This window comes from Stylophora pistillata, chromosome 2 (assembly GCF_964205215.1).
Source record: "Stylophora pistillata chromosome 2, jaStyPist1.2, whole genome shotgun sequence".
Taxonomy (NCBI): domain Eukaryota; kingdom Metazoa; phylum Cnidaria; class Anthozoa; order Scleractinia; family Pocilloporidae; genus Stylophora; species Stylophora pistillata.
This window is the reverse complement of record NC_142520.1, coordinates 26,735,674-26,746,334: the sequence shown is the minus strand read 5'-3', so window position 1 is coordinate 26,746,334 and position 10,661 is coordinate 26,735,674. Positions and strand designations below refer to the sequence as shown.

The 10,661-nt window shown below is 37.6% G+C and overlaps 1 protein-coding gene across 1 annotated transcript in view; it reads left to right on the top strand.

Moving 5' to 3' along the window:
* Positions 1-1,034: 1,034 nt before the first annotated feature.
* Positions 1,035-10,661, top strand: part of LOC111344321 (von Willebrand factor D and EGF domain-containing protein) — a 29,814-nt gene continuing 20,187 nt past the window's right edge. Inside the window, exons 1-8 of the mRNA XM_088749989.1 lie at positions 1,035-1,726; positions 2,073-2,158; positions 3,013-3,287; positions 4,199-4,294; positions 4,576-4,896; positions 6,046-6,134; positions 6,797-6,860; positions 7,313-7,528. Of these exons, the coding sequence (XP_088606115.1) occupies positions 1,287-1,726; positions 2,073-2,158; positions 3,013-3,287; positions 4,199-4,294; positions 4,576-4,896; positions 6,046-6,134; positions 6,797-6,860; positions 7,313-7,528 (1,587 nt within the window). The 5' untranslated portion in view covers positions 1,035-1,286. The remainder of the gene's footprint in view (positions 1,727-2,072; positions 2,159-3,012; positions 3,288-4,198; positions 4,295-4,575; positions 4,897-6,045; positions 6,135-6,796; positions 6,861-7,312; positions 7,529-10,661) is intronic.

Genomic DNA, 10,661 nt, shown 5'->3' with positions numbered 1-10,661 from the left:
TTGTATGTGACCCTGAAACAAAACTGGAACGTATCGGACTGGTTACTGCGTTTAGCCGTGAGACGTTAAGTAGTTTGTTTTAAGTTCATTTAATGAAGCACAAAACTGAAGCTAACCTAGTGCAAAACATATTATTACGACGTAGCCAGCATGGCTACTGGGAATCATCTCCGGTAAGGCATTACATACGTTATTATGCAACTACGTATACGTGTAGTGCTATCATCACACGCGTGATGCATACTAATTGGATTTTAATGATCGAAAACGCAATTAAAAGGGAAAATATTGATTATGTCAAAAAACAACCTGTTGAACGTGTCGCAAACAGACCAACACCAAAAGCAGCTTCTTGCATCCCTTCTCAAACTTCCGAGTACAGTTCGAGTTTGAGGAGTTTGATCCGGCGATAGATGTTCAAAAGTATTGAGAATCACTGATACGATGTTCTATTTATCGAAATAAAGACCTAAGATCTAGTGATCATTTAATTTCTTCAGTTTGCATTTCTCGAAAAAAAAGAAGTGTGAGCTCCGTGAAACCGTGATATTTGTTCCGACAATCACTGAATCCTTTGCGTCTAAAGATGTTGTGAATCACTCCTTTCTTCAGAATTAAAGGATTTGCTTTGTTAGAGAGGCTGATCTCGATCCATATGATCGCTGCAATCATTGCGATCGCTTCAGTAAAAGTCAAGTACATTTAATACTTAAATTCTTTGGATTTAGGTTTTTATAAACTACACAGATTAAATTATACAGATTATTTGAATTTGGGTTTCTCTAAACTCTCTCCTCGTGAACTGGGTAACTGTGTACACTCATACAATAGGACTGTTCACCTGCGTTTTCTATTTGCCGCAGTCATTTCGGCTATGCCTCGTTTACGATTTGCTCATTGAAAACACGCTGAAGCAAACTGATGTAAAATTCAGGAACAGAACTGCCTAGACATGGGTTTACTTCCGGTTCAGCTTAACAGAAGGCACGTATTTTCGTTGTTTTAAAAGGGGAAGTTGAAACATTCATGGAGAAAATCGGTCTTGAACTTCCTTCAGCATCGAGGGAAATCTACTCTGGCCAATCAAACTACAAATGAACATATATATCGCCATGCCTCATTAAATATGAACATAAACTTGTTGTTATCCAAGAAATTCGCCAATCAAAATCTACATGGTAATGATTATAAAGCTTCGTTTCTTCTTCCCCCTGGTGTATTCGTAACCAGAACTCGATCAAATCAATTACAAAAAGAACTGTGCATCTGAAGTGTGATTTAATAACATGGTGAGCTTCAGTCAGCTTGCCTGTCTGAGTTTCTTTTTGATCGCTATCTACCTGAATTTCCAAGTATGTCAGGCAGTAAATTGCAATAACTGCTGCAGCAACTCAACTTACAAAGAGATCAACGATCCTCGACGCAGCATCAAGAGTATCTGGCAACCGGGACAACCAGCATTGTGTGATCGCGACTTGCAAGGCGGATGGTATCGCTTCACAAGTGATACTGGCGAAAAAGTGATGATGCCAGAAAAGACAGTGCCAGAATATCGCTGCGGAACACATGACCCTATTTGGTTAAACGGTCGCCATCCAACAGTAACAGAAGGAAATGTTGTTCGCCAAGTATGCATCAACAGTTTTGGCTTCGTCTGCGACGACACCTTTGACATAAATGTTAAAAACTGTGGCGATTTCTACGTGTACTATCTTAGGCCAAACCAATGAAATAATAATTTTGTAGCTAAATAAGAGTCATGAGATTTTCTTTGGGTTCCTTCCACCCTACGCCGGAGGAATTTACAAAAGCAACAATCACCGGTCATTTTAGATCTGTGTTTGGAGAAAACCTCGAACAGAGAAATTACGTGATGATCGTGACGTCATCATTTTCAAAGAGTGCCGTTTTAAAATAATTTCCGTCCACACTAAAACACAAAGCGGGTGCTTTAAAAATACTCCAGTTTGAAGAGCGTTTTCGAAAAGCTGGCGGATTAGTGTAGACGGTAGGCCTAACCGTAGGTATAAAGCTGTGTTTCCAAATTTCTCCGGCGCAGTGTGGACAGGGACTTATTTTTTTTATGTCAAATTCCATCTTTTAGGTGACATGACACCATGTCCTTACGGAAAAGAAGGAGTGCACCCAGATTGTTATGGTAAGTCACACCCGATTGTAAATAATAAAGGATTGCAATAAAAGTATCTGTTTTTGATATTTATTATTTAAAAGGCTTGATATCTTAACACGTAGGGGCAAGACTTATTCAGAGAATAAGTTTTTCAGCTGCAGAAACTAACAGTTTTTGCATGCATAGAGGACGTGCCCTTTTATTATTAAAATTTAGCATCCGAGTTCATGTAACTGACATTTAAAGACGTTTCTGTCGAGACATGTTTTATTGACTTAAATTGCTTGATATTATTAAAAACTGGATCATTGGACAATGCAATTCAAGAGTTACTGATCACAGTGCTCTACAAATATGGTAAGCGTACGCGTATTTTTTTATTGGTTCGGTTTTATTTTTTGTTCCATTTTAGTTTTATCTATTTTGTGGCGTTTTTTTGATAACACATTTTTTCCACCCGCGCCTGTCATATACGAGACGATTACAGTGAACTCGGCGTTAAAAAAAAAAAAAAATTAACTTTAATAGGTAACACAATTACTGGTAACCCAGTAGTTTACCTTGTGGGCTATAAACAAATAATTCAATTGAATATAACATTGTTAAGAATCCCAACTGGCCGGAGGCAAACCAGTTGGCTATTTACAAGCATTGCCGAGGATTTGAACTCGGAGCCACCGTGAAACAAATTCAGGTAGTGGTCAGGGCGGGACTCGAACCCGGGAGCGAGGTATTGCAAGTCCGACACGCTGACCACTCGGCCATGCTGCCTCCTATTACGTACGTACCTCGTTGGCTATCCACCATCTCATATCCAACGCGCGCTGTTGGAATCATTGTTAGATATATGTATTTTTGTTATATTGTATCAATTTGGTCAGACCCGCCAACAGCATTTTCCAGTGACAACCTTGGAGATCCTAACATTACTTTCCGGAGTGAACAGGAAGTGGAAGTGACCTTGCTGTGTGAGGTCAATGTTTTTAATGGCGTAGAGAAGTGGAAGAATGTGACCTACAGAATAGACTGGTTTGCTGAAGGAGAATCTTTAAAAAGTGAGGAAATATGTTCTGGAGATGGAGAGCTTTGCCAAAGCGTTGCCAATGCAAAAGTTCGTTCTACTTTGGAACCTGATAAGTACAGAATAGGTCAATGGGTAAGTTTATAGAACATTATATTTTTCTGAGAAATTTAATTGACTTTAATTATTGATTTTACATGTACAGTGCACAGGTCTTAACAATTCTATTTTAATGTAGATCTTTGGACAAAAAAAAAAGCCAAAAAAAAAAAAAAAACGAAGTCACACTGGGCCAACAAAGGGCTTGAAACTGTACCCCAGTAAATGTTTAGGATCTTTCATCTGATAGAACGTTTTCTCCCGAGCAATCGTATGTTTTTTGTTTTCTTAATTCTAACGGTTTTTGGAGGGAAAATGTCGATACAGGGCTAAAGGCATGTTTTCATTTTCCTGTTGGGGCACAAAAAGAACATGGTTCTGAAACTCCTTGAAATAAAGTGAAATGCCAAAAAAAGTTATTGAAAAGACTCAATCCGTCTTGAGGATCACGCTTTGGAATTTTCAATTTTGCTAGATTTCACCCAATTTTGTTACTATTTTAGACGAACTGAGCTTTTCAATATCTACTTCTCTAATTTTGAGCTCCTTTGGATAAACGACTCAAAAGATTTTCAGAGGGAGTAGCTTCAAGCCCTCTCCTTGCCCCGCGTGGATAAAAGAAATTGAATGATTTTCAAATCTCCTTCAATTGCTGCACTTTTCTTTTCTTTTTCTTTTTTTTTTCACTAAATTTCCTGGTAACATCTTGTGCGATTAACCGAGAAGGCAGAAAGTCAACAGAACCTTGTCCAGAGGGGTTCAATTCAAACTTTTGAAGCAAACCATCTGATTAAAAAAGCGAGTCCAATTTTTGTTGCTATCATCGTCTATGAAAAGACAGGCCACTTTTTTGTTGTTATTTGAAACGAAACGTAGTTATCGAGGGCAAGCGATTCAGATGAAGCGACTCTTAAATGAAACTTAGACCTGTTTCTTTATATCAACAGATAGTTTGCAACGTCTCTGCAAAGTTCACTACTTCTCCAAAGAACGTGTGGTCACCAACAAAGAACATCCGAGCTCCATTCTTCGCAGGACTGAAGGTAATCAAGAGATATCTATTTTTTCTGAACAATATTGTATTTAGTTGGATCTTCTGTCGAAAAGAAAAAAAGAGATGATAGAGATTTGTCTTCCCCGATACGCCTCCCACATTCCCTAAGCCATCTCTCTTGAGCTGTCAAAAGCAAACTAGCGCTCGAGCTGCTAAACTGAATCATTACTGTCAGTATTCCTCTCCGCAACACCTTTTTAAGAAGTTGGGAGTGAGTTTAGATGCTGCTCCTGTGATTTAAGGAATGCCTTTTATTTCTCTTTCTTCTAGTTTCACCCCAGTGTAGTGACGATGGAATCATGTCAACTTTCCACTGAAGAAATTACTATAACACCCACTATACCGATTGGCAGAACCAAACGCGGATTGCCAAAAATAAGATTTCGAACGCCTCCAGACGTAGATCTGGTTGATACAAAATCTTCCTGTGAAATTGAACTTCAGGCCGGAACGAAGAATATAACTGTTAAAATTAAGGCTGCTTGTAAGCAAGGTACCGTAACAGAAGGTCTCCAGGCTATAATCCCAGAGTTATCTTATAAAAACAGCCAGTTTTGGGACCCAAGAAAAGTTCATCTCCCCACAATCTGGGTATGTATGCCTTATTCTATGACTTATTCTCCGATTGATTAAAACTATTTTATCAAAAGGTACTTAGACTGTATTAGCTAAACCAGAGGAAGGCTGCCAGAGACGCTAAAAGCGCCGGTTGCAACGATTCGTCGTTAAAAACATACCAAAAGAGGTTTTTATGTTACCATTTACCATGCAGTTTTAAGATATTTATAAATATGTTTGATTTTCTGTATGTATCGTTTCCTTCCCTTTTCAGAAACAAATGCTGATGTCAGCATCTTTGTTGAAATACAAGACTAATTTTCGCGAAAAATCGCTTGGATACCTCAATTTTTTTTTCTTTCTAGATTACAATTGCAATGTGAGGATATCATCTATCGTTTTTTATCAATTTGTTATCACTCGGTATACCACTAAACTTTATATCTATGTAGTTGCATAGAATGAGTCTTTATTAGTCAAGATGAAGTGATTACTTTTATTTCTTGTCTTTTCCAAGCGAACTGAGTGGACACTCTTCCGCTAATTAAAACAAAAGTAATTAAATATGCAAATCCAGTGAAGAATAAAGCTGACCGGTAGTGCTTTAAATCTTCTGATGTTCTGACCAAAGACAGTCATTCTCTCAATGAATGTTAGGTTTATAGCTTGATATATGTGGAATCTACCAGTAATGGTGCATAATAGTCTATGAAAACTCGGGAAAATTTAATTTTATCCGATCTCTATTCAGCGATGTAACTTTTGCATAGCAAGAGGCTATAAAGTGTAAAATTTCGGTATGTCGCGAAGTGAAATCGGTGCTTTCGTTATGATGACCGTTTTTCGTATATTTCTACGGTTATATTAGATATATATATATATATATAATAAATAAAACTAACTTGATTTCCCTCAGTTACCTATCTAAGCCCACAAACTAGCAAAGTGTGTGCGAAATAATTTTTTGACAGTGGCCACGATTGTTTTTTTTTTACTGACAATGACATTTATTGAAAGTAATCGTTATTATTAATGCACTTACGATGAAAATGACGATAAAGAGAATAAAAGCTCTTATCAAATGATACATTGGTAAGTCTATAAGTAGTAAGGAGATATTGCCGTAAGAATTAAATGAGGACTTGATATGCTTTAACGTCTCTCTTTTATTTGTTCTTTTAGGTTACCGTTATAAAAAACTCAACTATAGAGCATTGCAAATCTGTTACAGATCCTCATTATAGTGTTTTGCATCCTCGAGGACGTGGAAGGTTGGTATATTTTTATTTTCGGAGTAGATTGGGTGAGGATTCCCCATGTCATGTGATCTGTTATCTTCGGAAGACATCCATCCCACATTCTTTTTGCACGCAGTTCAAGGGGTTTGATTTTGGAGTGAAATTGGAACTAAACCCTTTTTTGAGTGGAAATAACTTATTTTTTGACAATGTCCCTCCCCTTCCCACCCCTGCTTCCCCCCGAAAAAAAAAACATGATGAGTAGGCGCTTCAGGTCCTTAACAATTTATTGACGTGTAAGTTACGACAGAATGATCAGAGACACTGTCCTCATGTCAGAAAGACAATTATTACTATAGTAATAATAATAATAACTATTATTATTATTGTTATTATTATTATAGTCATTATTATCATCATTATCATCATTTTAGTCCTAACGGTTTTTGGGGGGAAACAACAGCAACAACAACATTTCATAACTTGCTATCGTAACCCAAGTTATTCAAAAAATGATCCTGCTGCAATTTATTTCCCGGTTTTCTAGTGGAAACATGTTGCTTACAAGCCAGTTGAGAATGGAAAAACCTCAACAAAAAAAAAATAGATTCAATCGATCAATCAGTTAATTAATTAACTATTTAATTAATTGATACAGACAGAAACATTGATTAACAGTTAACCTTAAATTTCAGATGGTTCGATTTTATGGGGCGCGGTGATTATATCTTGTACAAGAATATGGAGAGGAACTTTGAGGTGGGTCGCGATCCCATCGAAAAACCAGTACATCGTTAACTTCAAAAAGACAATCGACCTAGATGAATCATTAACCTAGGCCCGCGATATGGTCACGTGATACTGGTCAGCAAACATCTTTTTTGGCAGCTATCAACTAATTAATCATAACAAGGATGTCCAATATCGAGTATGTATTATTGGTAATGGTGCTACTCTCTTATTTGTCAAGGTATGGGGCTTGGCGTACGGACATGCGGACGTTCGGAAGTACGTACAGACCTACGTACGGACAGTTACGCGACAACCAAAGTTTTTAGATCAATAGCTTACAAAACTTTTTAAGGTATTGGGTTCAGCTCGCGCGCCTTTGGAGAGCAGGAGCTCCACTACTACGTAAACTGCACTCATTGGTGTTTCTATATAAGTTGTTGCATAATATACGTGATTGATTGACACAGTTTTTTAAATAGGTTCAAACGAGGCAGTGGCGTTGTGGCGGCTTCCCTACCTGCAATTGTGGTGCAGTTGTGAGAGACCATAATAATGTTATTGAGTTCAGCTGCTGCAACGACCTTCTTACCCGTGACAGTACAACTCCAATAACGGTGAAAATACGGGGCAAAAAATGTTTGTCACCGGGAATATCCATAAACAAAATGATAAATGGTCGAAATATCGACTACGAGGTGAGTGTCTATTATAAGGTTTGTTAATACAATTTTGATAGATTATAAGAGCCCGTTATTTCACTCTTTTACAAAATTTTCAAAGGTGTTTTTACTTTGTCTTTTGTTGCTCTATTAAGAGTGACTTTTTTTCAAGAATGCGTGAGAGGTGGCACATCGACCGAAAAATGAGTATCCTCATATTTCAGTCAGAGATGCCCTATAGTGAACTTAGAAACGTGGTAAGGTTTTTTTTTCCCAGACTTGCTTCATGACAAATTTGTCTAGGAGGGATTGAGGTATGGCTTAAGTCTAAAACGGGACCGTTTCATTTAATTCTGACATCGATCACGGATTGCTTTTAAAAATCACCAATATTTCAAACTCCAAATATCGCATTTTGTAGCACATTTTCAATTATCATTTTCACCATGCGGTGTCTCAGAATCGGTTCAGGTTAAGCTCATGATAAGTGGAAATAGTGTTGTTTTCGAGGATATAAAGAGTAATTTAGAGCTTTTCATTTCCGCACGGAAGAACCAGGCTGAACTTTGTAAAAATCGCAACATCGTCATTTTCTTCACGACATAATCTAATTAGGCACCCCGTAGTTAAATCCGGAATTCCAAGCTTATTTTAGAAGTTAGCTCGGTGGTCGATCAGGAAATTAATAAAGTAAGCTAGCCTTGCATAGCTAACCACGACAGATTGGTTTTAATCTCTGCTTTCGTTTCAAATTCTCATCCATTTCCCATGGCGGAATTGTGTACAATAACACATTCCTTAAACTAGCGGAGGTCGTCTGTTTTTCTTTGGGTATTCGACTACCTATAAGTCTTAAGAAAGTTCTGGGGTAAACTTGAGCTTCATTGTGGACTTGAAAGAGGACAATTCAATCATTTATAACGGCAGGTCAAATGTTCTTTGCTGAAGACGTTGAAGACGGAAAGCTATCTGATACTACTATGAATTCAACATACGCAAACGTTTGTCACGCAAGGTCGAAATATCTACAATGACAAAAACACATTGGATTGTTCCCTTCTTGCCATTTGTTTGGACCCCGAAAAAAACACTTTTAAAAAACTTGTTAATTAGATAAATATTGAATATGTTACCTTGGAAGAGTGTTTCACTGAAAAGCAGAGATACAACTGTGGGGGGACTCGACCCACCCCCTCCCCCCTCCGTTTAAAACCCATACGTTAACTATTTTTAACGGAACATCACTAGACTCAGTCGTGAGTGAAAGAAGATGACAATGTGGCACGATTTTTCACGTTGGTTATTATCAAACAGATGACATCGTTAGGTGGAGGGATACTGAAAGTATTATGCTAGAAGAAAAAATGATGCAGCGATCAATTCAAACCTTCAACGTGGCCTCCCCTCAGGAGTTCTAACTTTTGAAGATTGGTTCCAGCCCCCCTAGGCCAAAATCATGTTCAAATACCACGCTCAGGTGCTAGATCTTAGTGGTTCTCAATGGGGTTAACTGTTAGCCGTAAAACGGCAATAAATAGTTGTTAGGCATAAAAGTTGACAAATTTTAACTGTAAGTCCTAAAAATAATGTAACCGTAAAAAAATTCTCATTAGCTGTATAAGATGGCTAAAAGATGTAACCGTTAGCCGTGAAAGCCATCTTTCCATTGAGACCCTCATTACATTGTCAGATGTTTTGTAAAAGGCACGATCAGCAATTGATGAGACTCTTCAAGCTCCAAAACCTAGACCATACAGCAGCCCCTATATTTTAAAGCCATCCGCTTTAAGTACCTCCATATTAAAAGGTAAACCACCAATATTCCTTGGCAAATAAGAGAGTAGCACCGTTACCAATAATTAATATTCGATATTGGACATCCTTGTTATGATTAATTAGTTGATAGCTGCCAAAAAAGATGTTTGCTGACCAGTAAGACCTGACGCTTCCGGTTTAAACTCCCTACCCCACCCAGATATGGTTCAAAGGACGATAGTCAAAAGTCTGTGGGTTGCCCGGATATTGAAGCTGCGATTAATAGGTGTATAAAACGTCACTGACACCAATTCAACACTTTTTGAACGTCAAAATCTAAAAAAAAGGAATGTCAATTAGTACGCTAAGCAAAATTTATTCGATCGAGTTAACGACCACACCTTTACAAATAAGACAAACTTGCGATTACGCAAGCACGAGGTAAAATGTTCCAAGGTAATATTGGTATATTACGGCTATATGGTAATTTCATCTGCAAGATTAAGATCCCTTATTCATATTCCTAACATTGCCCGCAAACCTCAAATTAAGTATTTAGTTATCTACATTGACCAAAATTTACACTGGGGACCGTAGATTCAACACATTAACAGTGAATTAGTAAAAAATATGGCAATTATTCATAAATTAAGGTATTTTGTAAATCTTCACACATTGAAACAGTTATATTATTCTTTCATCTACCTGTCCACAGGTATTTGTTGTTTTGTGTTCTCCTTATTAGCTCTTCTAGGTAATGTCACTAGTACAATCAACTCTACATGAGATTCCCGCTGCTAAGTTAACAAGTTCCACAGCAATGACTAGCTGATAAGAAAAATTATCATATAAACAAGTTTGTTAAAAAACGCTATTCATCGATATTCGTGGCCGTAAAATTACAAGTGAGAAAAAGATCGAAATAATTTCAGCCTTGCGTGACAAATGCTTGAGTGTGTCACATCTACACACAGATAGCTTCCCGTCTTCAACGTCTTCGGCAAAAAACATTTGACCTGCCGTTATAAATTATTGAATCGTCCTCTTTCAAGTCCACAATCAAGCTCAAGTTTACCCCAGAACTTTCTTAAGACGTATAGGTAGTCGAATACCCAAAGAAAAACAGACGCCCTCCGCTAGTTTAAGAAATGTGTTATTGTAAACAATTCCGCCATGGGAAATGGATGCGAAATTGAAACGAAAGCAGAGATTAAAACCAATCTGCCGTGGTTAGCTATGTACGGCTAGCTTGCTGTATTAATTTCCTGATCGACCACGGTGCTAACTTCTAAATTGTGCTTGGAATTCAAGATCTAACCACGGGGTGCCTAATTAGATTATGTCGTGAGGTAAATGACGATGTTGCGATTTTTACAAAGTTCAGCCTGATTTTTCCGTGCGGAAATGAAAAGCC